The sequence below is a fragment of the Dipodomys ordii genome, unplaced genomic scaffold (assembly GCF_000151885.1).
Source record: "Dipodomys ordii isolate 6190 unplaced genomic scaffold, Dord_2.0 Scaffold38, whole genome shotgun sequence".
NCBI classification, from domain to species: domain Eukaryota; kingdom Metazoa; phylum Chordata; class Mammalia; order Rodentia; family Heteromyidae; genus Dipodomys; species Dipodomys ordii.
The window spans coordinates 3,815,067-3,842,450 of NW_012267254.1; the positions used below are offsets into that span (position 1 = coordinate 3,815,067).

Consider the following 27,384-nt stretch of genomic DNA (forward strand, 5'->3'; position numbering starts at 1 on the left):
CCATTCTAATTTTTTGCTTCTTTCTTTTTTTTAATGTTTTATTATGAAAATACTGTACAGAGGGGTTACAGTTACATGAGCAAGGTAATGAGTACATTTCTTATCAAGCATTGTTGCCTCCTCTTTTGTTTTTCCCCTACCATCCTTTCCCTCCCACCTCCACAACTACACTCCCCCATCCTAAATTGTAAAGTTCATTTTTCAACATAGTGTCTTGTACATCTCATTGTTACAAAAGGCCAACCTGTATCCCTATTTAACCATTTTTTTCCTTCCACTCCACAAATTATACTGACATCAAATACAGTGAAAACGGAGTTATACGTTGGGGGAGGGACATGCAAAGCAACAAAAAAATCACATGGTACCTTATAAATACATTAGAAATAGCAAGAAAGAAAGAAAGAAAAAAAACCACTTGTGTCCCTATCTTGGGGTTCATTTCACTTAAATTCATCTTATCTGGTCATATGTACATAGCTTTTAACCTTTTCTACTTGTCCCAGACATATACTAGTTATTGCAAATAAGGGAAACCATGGGACCTATGTTTCTTTGGGCCTGGCTTACTTCACTTAATATAATTTTTTCCAAGTCTTTCCATTTCCTAACAAATGGGGCAATGTCATTCTTTCTGATGGAGACTTAGAATTCCAGTGTGTGTGTGTGTGTGTGTGTGTGTGTGTGTGTGTGTGTGTGTGTGTGTATGTGTGTATACACACCACATTTTCTTGATCCATTCATCTACTGAGGGGCATCTGGGTTGGTTCCATATACTTTCTTTTTGTTTTTTGTGTATGGTAGTAGGATTAAAACTCAGCACCTCCACCTTGCTAAGTAGCTGCTCTACTACTTCAGCCATGCACCTGCCTTGTGTTTGTGTTGATTTTTTTCCTTTTTTTTCTTTTTCCCAGTCCTGGAGCTTGAACTCTGGGCCTAAGCACTGTCCCTGAGCTCAGTTAGGCTAGTGCTGTACCACATTGAGCCATAGTACTATTTCCAGCTTTTTCTGTGATTAATTGGAGGTAAGAGTCTCACAGACTTCCTGCCTGGGCTGCCTTCTAACAGTGATCCTCAGCTCAGGCTCCTGAGTAGCTATGATTATAGGCATGCCCGACCTATCTGCACCCAGCTCTGTGTAGATTACTTTCAAGAGAGGGTCTCACTTTATGCCCAGGCTGGCCTGGATTGTGATCTTATTTGTGCTTCATGTAGTTGCTGGAATGACCAGCACGTGCCCACTGTGCCAGCCACTGGTTGAAATGGAGTCTTGGGAATTTTTAGGGTGAGAGTGGCCTCAAATACCCAAATCTCTTCCTCTCAAGTAGCAATGATTGTAGAGTTGAACTACCACACTTGACTCAAATGGCCCATTTTTGGGCTTGTTGTTTATAATGCAATTTGGTAGAAGAAAAAGGATAGAAGAAAGACTTAGATATCCTACAGAAGCCTGTTGTATTTCTCTGTACAAGGAACATCATAATACTTACTGCCTGAACAAAGGCTATGAGAGGTACTGCATGAAAGACAGCAGTTTAGTGCGATACGATTCAACATTTCTCAAAATCCGTTGACTTCACAAATAACCTTTTTGATGTAGATCATGTGGAAATTTCTCCTGGAATATTATATGACAGATGTTTGGGCAAAATCTTGTTGTGTCTAATTGTGTGAAACTGGAAAGAAATATTATTTTGGCTATTTATTTCCTTTGGAAAAAAATAGTGACTTTTTGCACCATCAAGGCTCTATTGTAGATGTTGCTACAATGTGATTACAAATTAATATGCAGAAAATTTGAGGATAAATTGTATATATATATATGTATGTATGTATATATATTTATATATGTACTTATATCTAATGCATTTTTATATTAGATGAGTCAATCTTGGCCTATGGAGAAGGAAAATAGAAAAAAGGAAAACAAAAATGAGTTAACCATTTATAAACAGTTTATTAAATTTTATTTTTGAGTTAGCATACATAATTGTATGAGTATTTCATTGTGATATAAACACGTTTTATAATTAGGTTCAATTTTATTTTTATGTAAGTAGCATTTAATTATTAGTATTTTAAGCACCATTATCATCCTCTCTTGCAGTCTGTAGTTTGCTTTATCTTTCTAATTTTTTAATATATTTTTATTTTATTTTTATTTTTTTATCTTTCTAATTTGCCGAGAACTGTAGACATGTCTGACTTTTGTCATTTTAACATACGTTGTAAATAAAATATAATACAAATCATGGGAAAGTTCCAACAAAATCGGTACAAGAGTGTGATATTCTATGCTTTTTATATAATAAAAATGTTTTGAGTGTTTTAGTTCATTTTGATTCTAAAGTGAATTTTTATCCACTGAATTCTTCCTGAGGTGTTAAGGGTGGAACCTGGGGCTTTTCATTCCACTACTGAGCTACCTGGTACTAAATTTTGAAGAAAGAAGTTTGTAATGGTAAAAGAGCAACTCTTGATTAGATAAACCAGTCCTGGTTTGTTGTCAGTTGAAACAGGAGTGGAGTTAGAGATGTAGCTCAGAGTAGAGCACTTGTTTAGGATGCGAAATGCCTTGGGTTCCTTCTCTAGTATTAAAATAAGTCAGAAGTCTGGATTTGGGGGTAGGGACATGGATCAAGTGGTAGAGCCCCTGCTATTTTTTTGCTAAGTTATTTCAAGTGTAAACTGAAAGTGTTCAAAAAGAAATGTACTCAGTCAGGTGCTGATGGCTCACACCTGTAATCCTAGCTACTCAGGAGGTTGAGATCTGAAGATTGCAGTTCAAAACCAGCCCAGGCAGAAAAGTCCCCACGAGACTCTTAACTCCAATAAACTACTCAGAAAAATCCAGAAGTGGTGCTGTGGCTCAATTGGTAGAGCACAAAGAAGCTCAGGGACATCATCCAGGCCTTGAGTTTAAGCCCCAGGACCAGCAAAAAAGAAAAAAGAAAAAGAAATATACTCCTTTCCTTTCTTATATAACTGTAATCCTTCTGTACATCACCTTTACAATAAAATTTAAATTAAAAAAAAGCTTAAAGCTTGGCTGTACTTTTGTATCCTCTAGCCTTTCACCTACCATCCCACTAAGCTGTGAGATATTGACTACTTAACAGTAATTTCAACTTCTAATAAGAGATATGTCCTTGGTGTTTCTATATTTATATAAATTCACTCCCCTTACGATAATTAGTATTACTTACATAATCAAGATCTATGCACATCTTAATGCATTACATTCTTTACACGGGTAAAGTGCTACAAACTAGGAATAATTTGTCAGACTATATTTAATCATCAGTGTTTCAATTTATTGCAAATAAGTAATGATTAAAATAAATATACTTTTTATATTTGGTACTATTTTATTTCTAAAGCACTAAATTTTACCATGTTCCTATATTCTTCGGACCTACGTATGAAGTATGTAGATAGAGACAGAAATTATTCTCAGAGAAGTCAATGAACAAAATAGAAAAATAACTTACCCATGACTAAAATAATTAGAATTCAGAGCCCTCAGATTGTAGTTTAGAGTTATTTTTCATAAATATTAGAATGCATTTGGAAGTGGTGCTGTAGCTCAAGTGGTAGAGCACTAGCTGAAGAGCTAAGGGACAGCGCTCAGGCCCAGAGTTCAAGCCCCTGAACTACCAAAAAAACAAAAATAAAAATAAAATGCATTTATGGAAAATGTAATATATTATATATTATAATTTAATATATAAAATTTATATATTTATACATTTTAAATGAAATATATTTTATAGATTTTATAGTATCTATTATATAGCATATATCACATTTTATACAAAATGTATATATTTATAATATATATTTATCTTGGAACAAATATATTAGAACTCAGAGTATAAATAGCCTCTGTATTAGCTTCCTGTTACTGTGACAAATCACTGAGAGAAATCAACTCAAAGAAAAGGTTGATTTTTGATTCCTGGTTTCAGAGGTTTCAGTCCATTGTTTCTGGGCTTTTATGCCTGTGAGGAGACAGTACATCATAGCCAAGTAGGGATTAGTGGAAGAAGTTGCCTTAAGGCAACCAAGTAGATGGCATGTGTGTGTGAGAGAGGGGGGTGATGGGGAGAGGGAGAGAACAAGAGAGAGCAAGTAAGCCTGAACCCAGAGCCCAATATCTCCATCAGGGCTACGTGACCAATGACCTATCTCCTCTAACTAGGTTCTGCCTCCCCTGAAGTCTCTACTACATCCCAATAGCGACACCATCTGGCTTCAACACTTGAGCCTTTGGGGGATTTTGTATTTCTACACCCTCGCTGTCTACAACTTTGTTCCAATTGATTCATGAAACAGTAATCAGTGAATTGAACAATCGATTTTTATTGTTATTCTTTTCCTAACTATTGTCTTTAAAAATGTAAGTACATGATTGGATTTATGTTCAATTGCTCAGTCACTTATTATGGTAAGAGCCAGATTCCCAACTGTGGCTATATAACAATGTGAATGATAAATTATAGGTCTGAATCGATTATGTTACATTTTTGGACATGTTTACATAATGCAGCCACCTACCCATTTGTATTTGGGAAATCTCCACATATATCTATTCTATGAGTAGGGAAATTTAGCTTTGAGTGAGATAGTCTTTTGTGAGGTGGATGTTTTTTTGTTTTTGTTGTGTGTGTGTGTGTGTGTGTGTGTGTGTGTGTGTGTGTGTGTGTGTGTTTGTGTGTGTTTTATATGAGTTCTTATTTGGTGTTCCTGGAGGAATGAATTGCTTCTGGAAATGTTTTGTACAATTTTGTAACAAAATGACACTTGTAGTTTCAGTAATCTTGTCTCCAGAAGGCACTGTTGTGTTTTGAAAAGGTTCTTCTCTTAGAGTGGTAATGATGGCCACAAAGTGCCCAGTCATACTTATTGCTCAAGCCCCACTTCCTTCCTGTCCCCATAGGGTATTTCTGAGACTGTTCAGGTCATGGTGGCTTTTACTTACACTTCCATGACCCAACTCCTGGTAATTCGGCACTGCTTCTCACAAACTAAGTAGCAAAATATTACTCAGCAAACATTTACTAAAATGCTATGCTAAGACAGGATATGTTTATGCTACCTGTCCCACTTCAAGAAAGATGGAAGGCTATTTTACACATTTGGTTACCTTGCCTACTTGTTTTCAAATCACCTAGGATTCCTAAAGTCTCTGGCCACACCTAACAGTTAATTGTTAAATAGTCTTTGCTAGAGGAAAAAGTCGTTCAGACAGTAGAAAGAGTTTGATGAGTTCCTTAATATATAGCTCTATTGAAGTGTTATAATGCATTAAAATGCCTTGATCTTCAGGATGTGAGCTCTGGCTCTCTAACATCAAAACTTAAGCCTAAGATCTGCTACCTCTTAGTGCTGTCAGCTTGGGTATAGTTCCTCCATTTCCTCAGTTGTGAAGAATAAACAAGTCAATGCACCTACACAAGTCACCATGAAGTTAGTCATTAGTATTCAGGTGAACATGGTGTGAAAAATGCATGGAATCTCAGCACTACGGAGGCTGAGGCAGGAGGATTGTGAATTTGAGGTAAACCTGGGTTGTATAAAGGGACCCTGTCTCCAATTTTAACAAAAGAGCCATGCGCTGGTGGCCCGTCCCTATAATCCTAGCTACTCAAGAGGCTAAAAATGCTACTGTATTTAAATCCACAATACACTTGGAGCTTGCATTTTCCTAGAGATTTGTGTGATGTTCCAAACTGCCTACAATTTTTTTTTATTTTTTATTTTTTTGCCGGTCCTGGGGCTTGAACTCTGGGCATAGGTTTTGTCCCTGAGCTTCTTTTGCTCAAGGGTAGCACTCTACCACTTGAGCCACAGCATCACTTCCAGCTATTTCTGAGTAGTTCATTGAAGATAAGAGTCTCTTGGACTTCCCTGCCCTGGCTGGCTTTTAAATCATGATCTTCAGATCTCAGCCTCCTGAGTAGCTAGGATTATAAGTTTGAGCCACTGGAGCCTGGCTGAACCTGTCCACAATATTAAGAAAAAAGTAAGGCTTTTGGTAATAAACTATATATCACCACAAACACAGTATAGACTTCATACATGCTTCAAAATATTTTAATGGCAGTCAAACTTTCTGCTTAGAAATTAACTTTCAGGTATTAGTTTGGGAATAGGTTAGGTGTTTGAGGAACCTGCTTACTTTAAAGTTAATACAGTTGACTGTATGTGGAGTTTGTAACATGCTCTCAAACTTATGAATTTAGTCAGACCTTGTAAATAATCATTGTGGAATTGTGCTCATAAATCTGTTTATCTAAAATAAGTTTCATTTTTTTAGCTTAAGAGTGACTGATTTTCATCTGTGCCTTCCTCATTTGAAAATAGTGTTAAATCAATAATTTTATATTATATAACCTTTGGTGTAAGCTATAGAGACATAAGTATGTATCCTTAGTCGTACACAAACCCTTTCAGTGATAAATTGTTTCAATCTGAACAATAATCAGCACCTTTCTCACCTTATATTTACATATTTGCAAGATATTTGTCTAAATGAAATTCTCATTTGAACCTTTCTTTTTATTTAGAGAGAGGAAATTCTGCTTTGCCGGATGGAAACCCTGAATTTCCAGCTTAGTGCATAACTAACACTCTTAGGAGTCAAACAGATTGCTAAATCCTTTCCTACTTCCTCAGTTTTAGTACAGTAAAACTCACTTGATACCCTTCAGTCATGGAAAACCTAAAGTAACTAGCTTAGTTTCAAGGGAATGAAGTCACAGTGTAGGAAAGCCTGCTCGGCAGACGTGGCTTGATGTTTTCATTGCAGAAATTGCCTGAGTGAAACCTTCCAACAAAAGAAAGCCCAGGAGCTGTGGGAAAAGAGCTGAAGATTTTAGTTTTGGAAGTGGGTATTTGGAAGATGATTGTGGGATGTTACTTTGTCCATCTTCTTAGCCACTGAGAGATAAATGCCTAGACAAAAGTATCATTTCTGTGGAAGATCTAGTTCTATGAAGTTTGTTCTTTCTCACTTGGATAGAACTTAAAGTGAAACTGTGAAGAATAACAATGCAGTAGATAAAATATAAAATTTTCATGAGAATTGCCTTTTTTTTTTGTCAATTGTGAGGTCTGAACTCGGCCTGGGTGCTGTCCCTCAGCTCTTCAACTCAAGGCTTGGACTCTACCACTTGAGCCACAGCGCCACTTCCGGCTTTATTTGCTTATGTGGTGCTGAGGAATCAAACCCAGGGCCTCATGAATGTAAGGCAAGCACTCTACCACTCAGCCACCTTCCCAGCCCAGAGAATTACTTTTAAGCTTCAGAATTTTTTTAACTTGTACCATGAAAAAGATTGGTATCTTTATAAAGTTACTCTATAAGAGACGTTAATTAGCATTGATGTGAAGTATGGATGATTTCTTCTATTTAATGTTTTGTACATTTTTATTGTAAATACTGTACAGAGGGGTTACAGTTACATGAGCAAGGTAATGAGTACATTTCCTATGGAGCATTTTTGCCTCCTCCTTTGTTTTATTCCCTACCAGCCCTTCCCTCCCACCTCCACCTCTACCTCCACCCCCCTCCACCCCAGCCCCCAGCCAAAGTTGTAAAGTTAGTTTTCAACAGTTTCTTGTACATTTCATTGTTACAATGGGTCAACTTGTATCCTTATTTAAGCATTTTGGTTTTTCCCTTGCCCTCCTGATTTTTTCTATTAAACAATGCTGACATATTGAGTTAACAAGAGTAAGTAAGGTTCTTTATTAGACCATCTAACTTTACTGTGTTCTATGCTATTTCTTCCAATCCTTTGGCTAGCAAACCTAATTTTTGAGAATCTTATTTTGTATCTAGTGTTCTTTTTACCAACAGTTTGGCAAAATGCTAAACTAAAAGTTCACCAAGAGTGCTTCCAGTTTTATCATTGAATGTTTCAACATGTTGATAGATATATAAACTTCCCCACCATGTATAATTTCTTTGTTTTGATCCTACCAGTTCTCTATCACTGAGAATTGTAATGAAATAGTCTGTATTCTTAATAAAAATAAGCTCAGAACTGTGTTAGTACTTGACTCTTAAATGTTCATGTTTGCCACTAATGTATATATGTATGTATAGGTATATATGCCCCTTGAGAGTTCCTTTCTTTTAATAGGAGTGATCAAGGATTGACTGAATGATGTCCATGAAAATAATAGCTATTTATCTGCACATTTTGATGTACCTGCATGGATCTTATGTGTAAATATAGAAATATGGTATGAAACACTCATTTTCCTGGACCTTAATAGATGACTTTTGCTCAAATTTGAGTATTCCACAGATAGGGCTAAAGAAAAAGAGAAAGTTAACATGCTCTCTAAACCTTTTTTTCCCAGCAAATAAAAAGCTTTAAAAAAAACACAAAAAGCTTCATTTCAAGAAAAATTTCATATGCTACTAAAAAAAACCCTGTCATATAAATTTGGAGTCAGGCTGGGAAGATAGCTCAAGATAACAGCATCGGCATAGCACATACAAGGCTCTCCGTTCAGCACACAAGGCTCTCGGTTCCATTCCCAGCGACGCAGAAAGAGGGGGAAAAAATAGAGGTCTCAGTCATAAGTCATGCTCCTCCTTATTCTAACCTAAAGGGGGAGCTCCAGCAGGCATCAAAATCATTTAAATAGACAGTTAAATAAACAAGTACACAGTTTTGCCACTGTGGGTGGGAAGGTGAAATGGTTGAGATGGTCAGTGATTGGTGTGAAGCTTTTGGTGGGAGGAGTTACGGAGTAAAAAAATGCCTTCCCCAACAGTCAACTTCTTTCAGTTCCTGGAGCTGATCAGGTAAGCAAGGACCAAAGTGCCTTCTGTTTTACTGTGGGCAATTGATCTATCGATAGTTTCTGGATTGTTCCCATGAGAGGGGGCTGCTCAGAAAGTTATGGGTAAAGGGGTTTTACAGGCTATGACTTCATTAACTCAAGTCACCAGTATAGAACACATAGGGAGAGCATTGCCAGATAAAATACTGTGTGGGGCATGCTAAAAAAAATTATTTGTTGTTTATTTGAAAATCAGGTTTCATTTTATATTTTTATTTGATAAATCTGACATCCCGGGAAGGACATTGTAAACAGCTGGTGTCCTTTTTGTCCTGGCTTCCTAGCTGATGTGGTAGATGGCTGGATAGGTTGTCGAGACAAAGGAGGTGACTGAACTATGGGGCAGATTTCACTTATGGACTAGAGAGAGAGAGAGAGAGGGAGAGAGAAAGACAGAAAGAGAGAGAGACCATTATGTACTATTTTGTAGTGAAGCTTGTGTTATAAGGTTTTCTGTGCGTTGTTTGTTTCTTGGAGTCACAAATTGAATGTCGTTCCTTTTCTTATTTTCCCGTATTTAATGACATTGTATGTTAGCTGCCATCAGCTGCCGTGAAGACAGCTAGCTTCTGATGAGAATTCTTCTCATCAGAAATGCCTTCTGACATTTGGTAACTTGGTACCAGCAGGTTTTGTTATCTCTGGGGGGTTTTGTTGGATGTCTGACTGTTTTGTAAACGGAGATGGTGCATTCTCAATGAGTTTATTATTGACCAACCACTCAGTTAATATTTCTCTAAAGTGATAGAAGGTATCTGGTCAGAGCAGAGGTAGAAAGTCTGCATGTGGAGTAGAGAGGGGTCCAGAAGCAGATTTGGGATGTTGTTTAGTCTGCTTTGCTCCCCGCTCCTACCCCATGAACAACAATTAGGATGTGTCGCGTGTTTCAAGCTCATGATTTTCTCCGGAAAATAAATGTTTAATATGAAAGCAGCAAAATGCAGGTAGAACACTTCTCAGTCAATGTGAGTAGGGATCCCCAAGAAGGCTCCACCTGCTGTGATTTTCCTAAAGCCTGTAGTCTAGCTTTGCCATCTACCTTTGTCTCAGAAACTTCAGGAAATTTGACCTATAGTTTGTTCTGAGAAATTCTGCGTAGAGGTGGGGTAGTTAGAGAAGTAGTTTGTTGGAAACTGAAGCTGGAAATGCTGAGCTCCCCATGGGCGGGTCCAGGTGCGATTAGATATGGATTGGCTGATGGTTTTTTTGTTCAAATCGTGGGGCTTTATATTTTCTGGACTTTTAAGAATTGAGTCCCCTCAGAATTGGCCTGGGGTTTGTGTCTGTATACTACATAGATTTATGGCACTTGTGGTTCAGTTATACTAAACTACGAGCATGTTTCAGCCACCATAATCACATAATCCTCAGAGTTTATGGGCATAACAGAAAAAGTTATCCATTAACTATGAGCTAGATCTGAATAGAATAACAGTTTGTTCAGAAGACACTAGAGAAGGGGTGACACTGATGAAGATATAAGTTGACATGTTGAATTGAAACCCCTTTGTATAACTACTGAAAGATTAGAATAAAATAATTGACATTCCCCCCTACCTCCAAACAGAAGAGCCTCAGTCATGTGTTGACTGTTGTTCTCTTTCTTGGAGGAAGAAGAAAAATCTCCTGCAAAGAAATAGCAAAGAGAAACAATTAGGCTTTTAAGTGTTTGGTTCTGTAAAATTCTTTTCACATGGCCCAAGAACTTATGTGCCAGGCTACTATTTACCAGACACAGACACATCCCTGGAGACTGAAAGATGAGGAAGATAGAATCCTACCTTGAGATGGACTCAAAGTCTAATAGGAGAGATAGATAGGCATGCAAAGAATTTATTGATGTGTGCAATGATAAGTGTTCTGGCAAACCTGAATGTACAGTTGAAGGCACAAAGGAGAGAGATAAGGGTTGTGGGGGGTGGGGAGATGGCTTGAAGATCTTTATAGAGGAAGAGTCATCTGAACTGAGAGTCCATATTGGGTATTGAGAGGCTGAAAAACCTGGCTTTTATGCTGACTAAACTACTTGTAAATTTGGACACGTCGCCTTGCTCCTTTGGCCTTCACTTTCTTTCTCTACCAGATAGAGGTATACAAGATGTGTCTTCAAATGGAGTTAACTCCCCCCCCCCCACAAATGTTTCAATTCTTGGAATCAAATCATGTTGGGGGGGCTATTTCAGAACAACACACTAGTTGTTGAACCTAATCCCCCCTTCCTTCTTTGGAGGTTACAAATTTTAAAAAAACGAACAAAACTGTCTTGAAAGCGACCGGCAGGGGAATTCTTGTATTTGTTTCCCACCATCTTGCCTACTCAGACTTCTTTGCTGGGTTGTTCTGACTGAAATCATCATTGTCCTGTCTTGTGTGTTATGGGTTGTGTCAAGAAAACAGGATTCCATCTTCATGAGGCAGGGAGGATACAGTGTTGATTGCAGTGCTGGGAAGCTAAGTGCTGTCCCACTGCATGGCAGTTTATGCCAGGCCTTATTAATTTTGCAGTCAATATATTCAAGATATGGTTAGTTAAAACTTTTCTCCCAGATTTCTTACCTGAATTTCAAAGTTAAAATAAAGATGGTATTTTATAAGCACTCTATGCATAATATTGCTATTTACTGACAATATGATACTTGGAAGCAAAAATGATGAAGCTCATATCCAGTATTATAAATATGGAATTCCAAGAGGAAGTGGGAAGTTTGCTGCTGTTGACTTACTTCTAGTCTTAGATTTCAACAGGTCTGTAATGGTTGTAGGAATCAGAAAACCTGGTTGGTGCCTAAGATTTGCAATTAGAAACCCAGTTAATTCTGCTGAGAAGCCATGTTTATGAGCATAACATTACAGTGGGCGACTTTCATCAATAGGATTTCTCATTGAACACATACGTCATCATTAAAATGGGACTGTATTTTTCATCATAGAACAAATCATCTCTGTGTTATGTTTAGCATTTCACTCAACTCTCGATAGTCTCACAGATGTGTGAGATTCTGCCTTTGAAAACGTAATCTAGTTGTAATTACATGTGAGAAAGGGCATTGGGGCTTGCTTCCCTGTAACTACAAATGTATTTGAAGGAGCAAGTCATTCTGCAAACAGCTGTTTTTGTGACAAGACTGATTGACAAAGAGCAGTTTGCAGCATCCTGAGGTTTTCTTATTTTGATGGATGGTAAAGCTTTCTCCTGAAAGTAAAAGAAGTACTTTTCACAGGGTTTCCACCACCAAGTACATGAACAGTCTTGTTATCTGACAGATTCTGAGTCTTCATAACTGCCCAAGACTTCGGTAAGATTTGAATCATTGCAGTACTATTTTTCTGTCTCTGTCACAGGCTTTGTATTCATTTTTTTAAAAAGCTTAAAGGCAGGAAAAAGGCAACAGATTGAATTTGGGAGTTTTTTTTAAATATATAAATGCTCCACAAGTTTCTCCTTTGTTACCAAGTTTTTGATGCAGATGTGGTTGAGAAATGTCATGGACCCTTCCCTCTCCCTGCTTGCTGTTCTTTGGCTGCATTTTCAAAAGCAGTAGATGGGAAAGGAGAGCCCCAAATCCATCTATGTAAGAGCACTTATTTCAGCAGAGAAATGCTTTTCTATTGAATCATGTTGCTAGTTTTCTTAACTCCGTAACACAGTGAAACATTAGATGAGAATGACCAGTTTTTAAGGTCAAAAGGAAGTGGAAAAGGAGGGATACTGAAGCCAAGTGTGAATGAGTTTTCTTTTTAATCTGTTTAATGTTTCTTTCATTGATATACTTATTTGGAAGATGGAGAACTTGACTGACACGTCGTGGCTACTCTTAGCTGCTGTTCTGAGGCTACAGCCTCCTTTGTCAAAGACATACATTGAAAGAGTTTTTATGACATTGGCTAATACTTCAAACTACTTACTAGATGGTGAATTTGACCCATGAGTCTAGACTGGCAAAAGGAGGACTTGGGACACTGACCTAGAGAAACCTGAGGATGTTTGTGGGGGGTTTTCAGACCCAATATAGTTTCTGGGCCACTAAAGAGCTAGTTTGTTAGAGCATTTTGGGAACTACTCTGTGTGCTTAGGACATCTCTGAAACCTTTCTAGTCCATAGCCATTGTTTTTCCAAAGAACAAGAATAATAACTAATTACATCCTCTATGGGAGCAACCTTTTCCCACCCACATCTTTATCCCCTTCAAGGATTAAAATGCAAGTGTTAAGAAATGTCAGAAATAACATTTGCAACCCACTCCAATGCCAGTTAAAGTATTTTGGCCTATAATGAAATTTGGGCCTCTTGAAGAATGAATGCTATGTGGAAAAGGTTTATTATCACCAAGTGCTCTGTACATAAATACATTATCCTGACTTCTGAAGTCAGTTTGAAAAACAAACAAAAAAATGTGAGGAGTGTGATTTTCTTTCGTAACATTGCATCCCACAGATCACATCAATATTAAATTACTTGGTCTTCTCATCTATCGTTTTGATAGAAAATGCAGATTTTTTTGTTTACCTTATAAGCTTTCTTTAACATAAACAGCAGTCTCTTGTAAGGTGGAATTGCTATGCATTTGCATTGTTATAGAATTAAATTATGGATTCTGTCATTCAAAAAGGAATGCTTTATAAATCAAGTAAAATCTCATAACTAAGATGTATAAGTTTCTTTAAATCTCATGCTGCCTCATATTCCATACTTTAGTTTTATAGCCTAACTTGATGTGATTTTTAAAGTGCAATTTTCTCTTTTCCTCATTTCTGTGTATTGTTTAGCTTTGTAAAAATGCCATCTATTTAGCAAGAAAAAGCTTAAGAAAAGTTACTACATGTAACAGATAGTGATAAAATAAAAAACAAAAAAGCACATTCAGGTTTTATCTCTGGTTCAGGAAAAAAAGCCAAATACACTGTACTTCCTCCCTTTCTCTTGCTTTCCCTGATAAACTTTAAATGATATTAACAAGCCATAAATTGAAACAAAATTGTGTGATCCCAGTTATTCTTTTGTTCCTTTGGAACTTCTAAGTATGAGAAACAGTGTTGATATCTATTTTTTTTTCAGAAGGACTATGAATTGTGTTCCGGAGCTGTGTGTGAATTGTTTTAGCTAACTAGGCTTTGCAATCCTAAGGCAATCCTGCTCAGCAACTGCTCAGGTTGTTTTTTTCTCATCACTGCTATGTAACTGCCCCAAAGCATAGGGATTGATGCAATGGCCCTGAATGTGACTATGCCTCAAGATGAAAGATAAGCAAAGGAGAAAGAAGGTCAGGAGTGAGGTATTTTCTTGGGTCAGGGGGCAGTATCTCCAAATGCAGCTGCTGGTAGAGATGAAAAAGACTGAAATCCAGAAGAGAGGTCAGAGATAGACATTTTAGATCTAGACAATTGTAGGGCTGCCTGAAATGTTGGAATGACTCCATTTCTCTGGGGGCAGGGGTATGGTGTAGGGCAGGATGAGAAAAGAGAGCCAAAGATTTAGGTCTGAGTTTTTAAGGAGGAGGAGGAGGAGAAAGAGGAAGTGGAGGCCCAAACTTAGAAGCATAAACTAGTATGGCTGAGCGTGGAAGTCAACAAGTACCACCTCTCCTTCAGGCTGTGGATTTTGTGGCAGATAGCCTCAGTTACTTGGGTGAAGATTGAGGGTGGATCCAGGTATCAAGGTCCCTGTGACTGTTTTTATCATTATGAAAGGTCTACTAGATGGAAAACAATCCTTACCGTTTCCCTTTAGGCAAAAGATTCCCATTATTGTGACTGTTCATACATATAAAGATTTCTTTAGTCTTTCCTTATATGTATTGAAATTCTATTGTTATTCTTGATCTTACTCGTACACATTCAGGAGAATTTGGTTCATATCATTTTTAGCTTTCACTACCTACAAACTCTTCTTTTCACAAGATTCGCAAAGTAACATTTGAAATGATGGTATTAGGTCTTAGAAATTGTCTACGTCTGATGAAGAAATTGAAATCGGAAAAACAAAAGGGCCAACTCGATAGAAAACGATAGTATATCCTTTAATTTTTCATACTAGGTTTTTAAGTTATACTCAGCTTTTTTCCAGAGAAGGTAATACTCTAGAGGAAAAACTCTGGCTAATAGACACAGAGTGCATCTGGATAGCAGGAATAACTTTTAGTATTCTATAGCAGCACAGTAGAGTACTTCTAGTTGATAACAATTAATTGTTAATTTAAAAAAATAGGTGGCAAAGATGATTCTGAATGTACTCCACAAAGAAATGATAGTCGTCTGAAGTGACAGATCAATTATCCTGGTCTAATCAGTATACATTATATAATGTGTTGAAATTTCACACAGAAAAAAGTAAAAAACAATCATGCCTGTACTCCAAGAATATATACAATTATGTCACTAAAACTTAAAACTATTTTAGCCATGCACCAGTTGTTCACACCTATAATCCTAGCTACCTAAGGCTTGAAGCCGGCCTGGGCAAGAAAATCCAATGAGACTCATTTTGAGTTAACCACAAAAAAAGCTGGAAGTGGAGCTATGGCTCAAGTGGTAGAGCTGTTGTGTTTGAGACACAAAAAATTCTGGGCCTGAAACAGCACCCAGGCCCAGAATTGAGGCCTCAGAACTGGCAATCAATCAATCAACAAATAATCAAACTTTTTAAAAAATACATTGAAATTAATGCAAAACCTAACCCTCAAGAATGTTCATTATATATAGCTGTATAAAACTCTGAATGGTCATACTTTGACAGTAAAATCATAGGAATTCTTTCATAGAAAGATAACTAAATTTGGAGGAATGGTTCCATAAGCCATTTAGCATCAAAAATAAGAAAATGTATCGCATGAGTTGAATGAAAACACTTGGTGAATGAATTTATTTTTCTACTGGGAATTCAGGTAGCCTAGCAATTTGAACTCGAGTCAAAAGAAAAAGGGGTTGCCTTTTTTCCTACTTTTCATTCCCCTCCCACCCCCTGCCTTAACCTCACACATACAGTAATGAATCTTAGCATCTGTGGGAAAATGGATTGCTTGAAGTTTGCTTGTCTTAAAGGTATGACGGTGGACCAAACAATCCAAATGAAATAATCATGAACTGCTGCATGTGATGCTCAGGAGTTTAACAGAATAATAGGTCACATGACGAAAGTATGATAAACAACTTGTCCAGTAACATTTTTTGCTCCCACATAAGCACCATAATCAGTAGTTATGTCAGTATTTACATGACAACAAAAGCATGTTTGATTCCATGAAACTGACATTATCCTGTCTTGTAAGTATGTAAACCATCAGTAAAACGTTGAAAGAGCAGAGAATCCAAAATATACCTTGCTCTCAATTATTAAAGTAACGTAAGGTTATTGTTCCCAGAATTTAAAGAACAACATGGCTGCCAAACATAGTAATTGATTCTTTGATTAACCAATTATCAGTGGATTTCAAAAAAAATTCACATTATATAAGTTTCACAATAAGAGCCTTGGAGTTTGGACTGTCCTAAATAACGGGGTCTAAATTTTTTATTTTCATGCAGATGAGTATTAATTATCTTTCTGGCTTTTTCTTTAATATGGAGATCCAAATCTTGAATCTTACTTAATTTAAAGTGGGTTGTATTAAATTGAAACATTTAACTTACATCTCATGTTGGAAGGCTTTTAAATTTAAATTTGTACTTTTATTTAAACCTCATGATGTGCAATGTGCAAACTATAATTTGATGCATATCAAATTAGAGCACAGTGGCTAAAAGAAAGAGTTCTAGACTCAGACTAACTGGGTTTTGGTTGTATTTCTAGTGTGTTTCCATAGGCAACTCATTTAGCGTTTCTTAGTGTGAGTTTCCTTACCTAGAAGATGAAATTTTTACAGGGTTGATATGAAGATTAAATGAGTCAATTCATAGAAAGTGCTTCGCAGTTATTACCATATGATAAAAAGTTTCAAAAATAAGCTCTTATTACTCTCTTAACCATATCAGATCTTAGATAATTATTATTATATTATTATATAATATATTAATAATACTACTTCATTTAGGTGAAAATAATTTAATTCTTTTCTTATAGGGTCGTTGCACTCGAGAGAACTGCAAGTACCTTCACCCTCCTCCACACTTAAAAACACAGCTAGAAATTAATGGAAGAAACAATCTGATTCAACAGAAGACAGCCGCCGCCATGTTTGCCCAACAGATGCAGCTCATGCTCCAAAATGCTCAAATGTCATCCCTTGTAAGTCTATGAAAATTGCCAGTGGGTACTGGGGCTTTTGATTTTGAGTTTGTTTTTGTAGTGCTTAAGAATCAAACTAAGGGGGCTGGGAAGGTGGCTCAGTGGTAGAGCACTTGCCTTGCATGCCTGAGGCCCTGGGTTCGATTCCTCAGCACCACATAAGCAAAAAGAAAAAAAGCCGGAAGTGGCACTGTGGCTCAAGTGGTAGAGCACTAGCCTTGAGCTGAAGAGCTGAGGGACAGTGCCCAGGCCCAGAGTTCAGGCCCTATGACCAGAACCCTCCTCCCCGCCCCCAAAAAAAGAACCAGACTAAGGGCCTCACAGTAGGCAACTGTATTACTGCTTAGGTATACTCTCAATTCTATGTCTTTTTTTAAATAACCTTCAGATTCTCTGGGTCATTATCACTACAGGAGTATGGATACAGCTGTGTATTTACAGTACATTGATATAGCCCATTGATACTTCAGGTGTGGAGGATTGAAAACCTGGTTGTATTTATGCATGAGTTCAATTTCTGGAAGCATAGTACTAAGAGAGCAAGAATATTTCAAGATGAGGAGTATATTTGATTATTATTACATGGAAACTTTTGAACTCTGGGCTACAGATTCAGATTTCCTTGATTCCTTGGTGATTGTTGCTTTTTAATAAGATGTATTTTAAAATAATTTTAGACTTATTAGGAACCTTTCAAATAGAGTATAGAGTTTCAGTAGTACTCTCACTCAGGTTTCCCCACCTTTTCTGTGATCCTGGAGATTGAACTCAGTGCCTGACACATTCTATGCAAAGGTTCTACCACTGGGCCATAGCCCCAGCTCTGAACTGTTCTTTGCAAGATGGAACTCACAGCTTTGTGCATACTAAGCAAGTATTTTACTTCTCAACTATGCCCCAGTCTTACCCTTATTTTAACATTTTATATTTCCATGGTAGATGTACCAGAACCAAGAAATTGGTCTTCCCACATTACTTTCATTTAAGCTCTTGGCTTGGTTCAGGTATCAACAGGTTTTTCATTAATAATGCCAAAGTCCAGTCTATGGTACCATGTTGCATTTATTTGAATTCTGTCTTGCCTCTCTCTTGTGATCTGTGACCATTTCTCAACATAGCTACAGAGTTTCCCTTGGCAAAAAAAATCAATAAGAATATGGTATCATAGACAAGTATGTAGTGTTTTTGTGGATCAGTGAGTGTTCAGATGATTAGTTTATAAAGTAATTAAGCTGTATCTGTTCATGTTGTCCTATTGAAAATTAATCCCATCTGGATACCTTGAAATATACATTGATTTGGGTCTGGCACCTCTCAGAGAGAAATGAAATTTGTTCCATTTCTGTTGCAGTTCCGGTCTCAAATTTATCTCCATAGTGCCTCAGTCTAATTTTAACTAGCTTCCTTTCCTTTAGCTCATTCACAAGATAACCATGAAAGGTCTAGATTATCTTTATTTGTTACACATATAATCAATCACTATAATAAGCTCTTAGACAGCTGAAAAATGTATATAATATTTAGGTGCATTAAAAATGTATAAGTCAGACCATCTGCTCCCAGCAAGCCTCACTCATTAGAAGGCTGCTTCTCAAAATCTCAGGAGCTCAGTATGGATCTAGCACCTTTTACCTTGCATTATCTGTGTACATAAATTCAACAACCAGTGGTGAGGTAATTGAGGAGTCACTGAAGCTTTGCTCCATGGTCCACCTTCCTAAATGTCTAGACAAATTTAGGTGAAATAAATTAGCTTTATATCCTGTACTGTTAGTTTGACCAAAAGAAAAAAAACTTTCCTTGAAACTCAGCAGTGATTAATTACACTGATTAATTAGTGGTCAGGTCATCAGTAGGCCTCTTTTGAGATCCTTTGACCTTTAGAAATACTTATATGGCCAAATTCCATGTTGAAACTCATTCTGGGGTTTTGTACACTAAGGGGTCATAGTTCCTCCCTACTTCCATGGGACTAAGGGAAAGGCATTCAGATACTGAGAATAATATGACCTAAACCACAGAACTATGAATAATATGACCTAAACCACAGAACTATGAATATGCTTCATGTACCCTGAAAATGTGAATACATAAGGAATAAACTGAGGGGAGGTTTTACATGTTTCCTCACCTTATGGAGGTATATTGACAAAAGTGTATATATTTAAAGTACACAGTAAAATGAATATATATATATATATATACATACTCTGTAAAATGATAAAACATGGATTTATCTAAAACTCATCATTCTAAGTGAAATGTCCAGATAGAGAAATACAACTAGTACATATCACTTACTTAGGAAATCTTTAAAAAGTTGAATTGTGGGGCACTGGTGACTCACATTTGTAATCCTAACATTCAAGAGGCTGAGATCTGAAGATCACCTTTTGGAGTCAGCCCAGGCGGAAAAGTCAATGAGGTTTGTGTCTCCAATTAATCACCAAAAAGATGGAAGCGGAATTATGGCTTAAGTGGGAGAGTGCTTGCCTTTGCAGAACTTAGTTTAGGAACAGCTCTCAAGCCGTGAGTTCAAGCACCAGGATGGACACACACACACACACACACACACACACAAAAGTTGAACTCATGCACAGTGTTGTTGCTGGGGCTGCGGATGGGATATAGAGGGATATTTGCCTAAAGTTGATGATTTTAAAAAAGCAATGAACTCACTGTTACTATGCCCAGCTCACCATGGGATGTCCCACTTGCAAAGTGAACAAGAATAGAGCCCTGCATATCCTTTAGCACCACAGAGCACATGTCTTTTCAAAGGTTAAGAGAAATTTTCAGGCCACCAATTAAGAGGGAATCAGATAGCAGGGCATAAAGGTGAAGTAGGGTGAAGAGGAAAGTCACCATATGCCTTCTACTCAGCCTCTGAGAGTCTCTCCATTTCCAGTCTTAGTCCTTCAGGAATTATTAATCATGGTGGATCACAATGAAAAAGTGATTTTTAAAACTCCAGTAAGATAACTGTAACCCCTGTGTCCATCATCTTTGTAATAACATTAAAAAATAAGAATAAATAAAACCCCAAAGGAACCAACAAAAAGAAAAAATGAATCCAGTGAGTATACTCTTAAGGGAATATACTTCTGTGCCTCTGAAAATATATAAATATATATAATAGATAGGTAATATATAAAACAAATATATAAAATAATATTTATCAAAATGAATTCTAAGAAATGGAAATTAGGTTTTTTTTTCCTTTAAGAAATAATCCAATAAGAAATTCTTTAAATCTTTTAGCTTCTTGACTTGTGCTTTCTAGTGTGTGTGTGTGTGTGTGTGTGTGTGTGTGTGTGTCTGTGTCTGTGTCTGTGTGTTTCTGAACTGGGGCTTGAACTCAGGGCCTTTTGCTGTCCCTTTGCTTTTTTTTTGCCCAAAGCCGGTGTTTTATCCCTTGAGGCACACTCGTACTTCTGGCTTTTTGGTGGGATAATTGGAGATTAGAGTCTCACAGACTTACCTACCACCCTGGCTTTGAACCTCAGTCTTTAAATCTCAGCCTCCTGAGTACCTAGGATTGCATGCATGAGGCACTGGCACCTGGCTCATACTTTTGATAACAGTATACATTTCCATTTTTTTCCTCCTGAGTGTAATTTCAGATTATAGACTGCAAAAATCAATGACTGATACAATTCACAGGAATACAATTTAGTCCCTAGGAACAATTAGAAATTTCTTTTAAACCTTGCAGATTATTCAGTGATAGCTGTTGCTATGTTAGAAACTGATAAAAGATTAATTTCTGCAGCTATTATGTGTACAAAAAAATCTTAACACTGTGTGGTCGATATGATCCTCCCACATGGCCTTACAAACTGCTTTGTAGGTGTGTCATAATTAAGCTAGTGTGAATACTTTTAAGTGGCTAGAAAAGAGCTCTTTATTACAAAATCCTGATATAATAACAAGAGTACTATATAATTTTATTTAATTTCCCTGGTACCTAGTCACCCCTTAACAACTCTTTATCTCTTTCAATCACCTCCCTTACAAATAATCTGCTCCTTGTCCCTAACAGTTATTTTTTTAATGCCAGCCTTTGCATTTGTGTGATTGCACATTAAGACCCAGTTGTATCAGTGGCTTGAACTTCAGGTCTTTCTACAAAGCATACTTTGATTTGTTTCTAGGATACCATAAGAGCACATCTGCCTTTGCAAAATTGAATGTAGTTTGCTTATTATAAGCCCCTAGATAAAGGGAATGTCAACCTAAATGGAATGGGAGCTAAAGAACAGATTGTGTTTAGTGTGGCTGAACAATGAATGAATGCCACACCTAGTCAATTTGGGACAAATGCTTGCTGTAGCAGGCAAGTTTGTTCACTAGGTTTAACAGCTCTTCATTGATATTCACTGCTATAAAATCCCACCACTGAAAGGTTTTCCTTGGCTTTATTAAGGAAGCATAACAAGTGGAACAAAGGAATACCTCTCTAATATTTTCCAGTGCACTTTAAGAGATGGTTTCTGATGTTTACAGCACATATATATGTAAGTGTATGTATATATATATATATATGTATATATACATATATGTCTAGGAACTTCCCTTTGCATAGTCAGGTGACAAATATGAGCACTGTAGAAAATTTCAGAAGTAGTCACACTGGATTACTCTCCAGCAAAACTAAAACATTTTTATTTCAGCTTTATGACAAGGAAGTTTAGTGAAGTACATCACTACTGGATGTGAACTGTGTCTGTATAAACTGGATATTAAAGTATGTTTCTTTAGACATTCTTATATATCTAGACTTGTTGATATCAGGGAAATCCCTTTAGTTTCTCTCTTCGAATTTGATGATTCACATGGAAGGAGACTTGACCCATGGGAGCGTATTCATCTGATGACTTATACAGAGGAAGCGGTTCAGCACATTGCCCTTTAGTTTTGCTGTACACTTTTAAGCCTTCCATTATGGATAGGTTATAGAGTCCAAACCACAAAGATGATAAACAAGGACACACTCCATGAATTTCCTTTATCTCAGATTGAATCATCTGAGGACTTTCTGGATCCCTGCCTGCCATTTTACATCATCTATGTAATTCTGTTTACCAATATATTTTGCAGAACCAGGATTATATGTTTATCAAACATTAATAGAGTAAGATATGAAGGTGACATAACACTTCAAAGGAAAAAAATAAGATCAAGTAGGTAGGAAGAAAGGAAATAATATTAACTTCTATACTGTTTTTAGATCTCAATTTTTGCACTATTGGGGTTTGAAGTCAGAACCTCATTCTTGCTAGGCTGGTGCAGTATCTCTGTATTCACACTCTGCTCTTTGTTGCTTATTTTCAAGATAAGGTCTCAAGAACTTTCCTTCCTCTGCTAGCCTTGAACCTTGAACTTCCCACTCTTGGCCTCTCCAGTACCTAGGATTACAGGTGTAAGACCCTAATTTTTAACCTTATACTCTACTTAAATAGAAGAGAGGTGATACATTGGTCTATGAAACTGCTTTTAGGGACTTCAGATAAAATTGGAAAATACTTTCTTTTTAATTTTTGAAAATAAGTAGTTAAATGATTGAAAACAAGAGGATAATCTCCTTGCCTCACCAAGATATAGTTATGGCCATTTTATAAAAATTACTGTGAGCTGGACACCAGTGGCTCATGCCTATAATCCTAGCTACTCAAGAGGCTAACATCTAAGGATCACAGTTTGAAGCTAGCCCAGGCAGGAAAGCCCGTGAGACTCGTATCTCCAATAAACTGCTCAGAAAAAGATGGAAGTGGCACTGTGGCTCAAGTGGTAGAGTGCTTGCCTTGAGCACAAAGAGGCTCAGGGACAGCACCTAGGCTCTGGGTTCAAGCCCCAGGACCAGCAAAAAAATAAAATTACTGTGAAAAAGTGAACCAAACATTTTGTGGACTTACTGAGAAAGAAAAGTATGTCCGTTATTCCAGAAAAATGGGCTCCTGCAATCCTAGGGTATAGGGACCAGGTCCAAGGTGCCATAAGACTGAAGGCAGACTATAGTTTCGTGATCAGTTGAGACATTACAATATATTTTAATGACTGCTGTGAAGCAGGCTTGTCAGCTTATCTAGGCATGGAATGAGAAATGGTGTCCCTTAGCTTTCTTATCTTTGTATGTTTACTTTAGATGTTTTTTAATTTATTACTTATTTATTTTAGAAAAACATTTTTTATTGTCAAGGTGATATACAGAGGAGTTACAGTTACATAAGCAAGGTAATAAGTATATTTCTTGTCAAACTTGTTACCTCTTCCCTCATTTTTCTCCTACTTTCCTTCTTCTCCACTCCCCTCTCCAAATTGAACAGATCATGACTAACATATTGTCTTGTATATATAGCTGCTGCATTGGTTTCCTCCCCTTGTCCTTGATGTCACCATTCTGTCGTTCCCCTTCTCTTCCCTAATTCAAATAAACATATATACAATACCAGGTTACCAAAATCAAATGCAGTGACACTGGGGGGTTATGCCATAGGGGGAAGAACACACAAAAGAAACAAGAAATCACATATTACATTAAAAACAACAAAGAAAAGCCTCGTGTTCATGTCTTGGAGTTCGACTTTAGATGTTTGGTAATGTGACTTTTTTTAAAAAAATGTTCAAGTCAGTAGAAGGCAGGCATTATGTGATCTAATTGTCATTATCAAATGAAGTTCCACATTGACTGAGTTTGACTAAAGCATACCCATGGAGTGCTACTATGATATGAGCTCAAAATTTCTTCTTGACTATATTTTTAATTTTTGGAAGTGGTGCTATGGCTCAAGTAGTAGAGCGCTCGCCTTGAGCTGAAGAGCTAAAGGACAGCGCCCAGGCCCAGAGTTCAGGCCCCACAACCGACAAAAAAAACAACAACTATAGTTTTAATTTTTAATTTTAATTTTTAATAAAGTTCTGTTTAATGGAAATTTAAATTAGGGAGTTTTGACATGTTTAAAATATTGAAGCAATTAAACCAAGAAAATCAGAACTTTGCCCAGTAAACAAGATGCATTCTTAAAAACTAAGGTTTTACTTTTAGATACAGCAACTGAAGCATATATTATTTATTTGTTCAACAAACATTGCTCCCAGAGGTAGAATGAAGGTTCAAGACCCCTTCATTTGCATGATGTCTAAGTTTCTGAATAAGGTCCTAACAATGTCTATAAAAGGATGCTGGTGGCTCACACCTATAGTCCTAGCTACTGAGGAAGCTGAGATCTGAGGACCCTAGTTTGAAGCCAGTCCAGACAAGAAAGTCCATAAGACCCTTATTGCCAAATAACCACCAAAGAGTGGAAGTGAACCTGTGACTAAAGTACTAGATCATTAACCTTAAGCGAAAAACTCAGCAACAGTTCATAGGTCCTGAGTTCAAGCCCTTAATGGGACAAATAAAAGTGAAATGGAAGTACTGTATATTAGCAGCCAAACAGAGGTTATTTGTACATTGTATCTTTTACATTGTTCAATGTTTTAGTGAGTAGTAATCTCAGCATTGTCTCCTTTTTTCTCTTTTATATTTTCTCCTGGGATATATTAAATAAAAATCTCCTCTTGGCCCATTCTATATCTCCCTCCTCAGGGGCTGGTTATCTCAGTTAGTTAGAGTGTGATATTAAGAAGACCGTGTGGGCCTGTTAGCTTCCCTGTTCATAGTCAGTCACAGCTGTCAGCCAGCTACCTTATAATTACTTGCTGATGACCACAAATGAGATGAAAGCTAGGATTAGGGAGGGCTCGTGAAAAACTTGGTCTCTGAGAGAAGACAAATGAAATAATAAAATCAAGTTGACAAACATTGGTAATGAATAATTTTTTTGTTATTTAAAAACCCTCTTGTGTACATGGGAATGATCCAGAAGTTTGTCACTCTTAGGGCTTCTTAGGAGACCCATGTAAAAACCTGTACTTGCCAGGCTCACACCTGTAATCCTAGCTATTCAGGAGGGTGAGATTTGAGGATCGTGGCTTGAAGCCAGCCCAGGCAGGAAAGTGTGAGACTCTTATCTCAATTAACCATCAAAAAGATGGAAGTGGAGCTGTGGCTCAAGGGGTAGAGTGTTAGCTTTCAGCCAAAAAAGCTCAGGGACAGCATCCAGGCCCTGAGTTCAAGTCCCAGGGCCAGTACCCAAACAAAAAACTGAGATATAACTTGATTCTTTTTTTAAGCTGTCTTTAAAAAGCTATATATAGTCAATGTGTATAAGTTGGTGAGTTTGGAGAAGAGGGTACACTTGTGAAATCGCCACAATGCATGCCTGGTTTTTATAATAGTTCTCCTTTTCCTACTGGAATACTAAAATTAATTGAATTGCCATTGTGATTACATGGCAATACCCAACAAATGATTTTAGATCAGTTCCTGTTAATGTTTCAGAACAGTCAAAATGATCTTGGTTATGACAAGCTGCTGCCTATGTAAGAAGTCATTGGTTCTTTCCTACACTAATCTGTGTTTAGGTTCTCTGTTATTATTCCTGGCATTCTGTGGTAGCTTCTCCTTCTATTCAATAAAGGAAAACCATGCTTTATACTCTCTTGCTACCGTTATTCATACCACTTGTGCCCACAATAATCTATTGACCATGTGTCTAACTGCCTGTCTTTAATGCTTCTTTCTTGTAGACAGAAATATTAAGGTCAGAAAAGCCTAGTATAACAGGAGGGCATTTATTCACTTTGACCCTTGATCTTTTTTTTTCTTAGTTCTCTCTAGGGCCACGGTGACTTATTATTCATTAACAAGTATGATTACTACATAAACATCACTATCAGTTTGTATCTATTTATAAAGTTAACTCTCGATTATGGAGGGACCAGCTAACTAGTCTAGAGGTTATATGGGCCTTCTACAACCTGCCTTTGGCAGCTTCATTCAAAAAGTATGGAAATGATCAAGTAAAATCAGTGAAATACTGATTATTCACTAACTGTTCTATATGGTCAGTGAAGTATGATAGAAACTAAAATTAGATATTAGTGCTTTGGAATCATCTAAGCACAGAAAGAAGCACAACAAAAAGTAAAAGAAACTTGTTTCTTTTTTATTGGTTGGTGTAGGGCTTGAGCCACAGTGCCACTTCTGGTTTTCTGAGTGGTTTATTGGAAATAAGAGTACCAGCCTTTCCTGCCCAGGCTGGCTTTAAACTGTGATCCTCAGATCTCAGCCTCCTGAGTAGCTAAGATTACAGGTATGAGCCATGGGTGCCTGGCAGGATCTTGTTTCTTTTTATATTATAGAAATACTTGCAAGTGAACAGTAAAAGAAAGGTATTATGAATGCTAGTATATTTTGAGAGCCATTTCTGATATTAAAATTAAATCAACAAATTGTTACTAAATATTTATTCTTGTGTCAGAGAAAGTGTTAGTTGTCTACCTTCAGACAGGATTTCAGAGACGGAAAGTCCCCAATTATTTACTGGCCTTTAGGCCAACATAGCATTTCATTAACAATATATTTCATACTTATCCATCAGTACTTGAAACCAATGTTGAATATCAATGAGGTAACTACAAGCTCTGTTGGAGATAATGAAAGATAAACTGGCATAGAATATGAAGACTATATTTTATCATGTCTGGTTACCCAGTCTTTTTTCCCCTTTGTGTATGGCTCCAGCATATACTGCGCAAAGGCTGAACTCTGAAGGTAACACATGCTCCTGTCTTGCACCTAGTTATCTATGAAAAAATATTATTTACTTGTGTAGATGATTAATATTTTTCATTATTTTCCTCACTTCATGGAAGAGTTAAAAAAATTAAACCAAAAGATAAAAGAGGTTAATCACACACACACACACACACACACAAACACATACACACACACACACACACACACACACACACACACACTACTACGTCAGTTTTTTTTTTCCCAATCTGGGTGCAAAGAAGTTTATTTTTCAAAAACTGTTTTTCCTTTTTAAAAAAGTCCCCTGAAGTCAGTCTTTATAATCCAGAATATTTTCTATTCCGTAAGCCTAAGTGAAAACTTTTAAGTATTAAAAGAATTAGCGAATGTAGAGAGAAAAATAGGTTTTTCAGAATATACGGAGGCAGCTACCAAATTGATGTATTATATATAGTGGAGCTTGTTTCTTGGATGATTTTTTTCATCATTTTTATATTTAACAAAAGGAAAAACAAAATTACAAGAGGATAAGAATTCCCGTGGGATACTTTTAGCATGGAAAATATCCTTGGGGTTTCTTTGCTTGTTTTCTTCCTCTTTACCCTGCCCCTTATACTCTCTCTCTCTCTCTCTCTCTCTCTCTCTCTCTCTCAC

The 27,384-nt window shown here is 37.0% G+C and overlaps 1 protein-coding gene across 3 annotated transcripts in view; it reads left to right on the forward strand.

Moving 5' to 3' along the window:
* The window catches only part of Mbnl3 (muscleblind-like splicing regulator 3), a 67,528-nt gene that overhangs the window by 13,531 nt on the left and 26,613 nt on the right, over positions 1-27,384 (forward strand). For all 3 annotated transcript variants that reach the window (XM_013018142.1, XM_013018143.1, XM_013018144.1), the window contains exon 2: positions 16,920-17,084. In XM_013018142.1, coding sequence (XP_012873596.1) covers positions 16,920-17,084 — 165 coding nt within the window. The remainder of the gene's footprint in view (positions 1-16,919; positions 17,085-27,384) is intronic.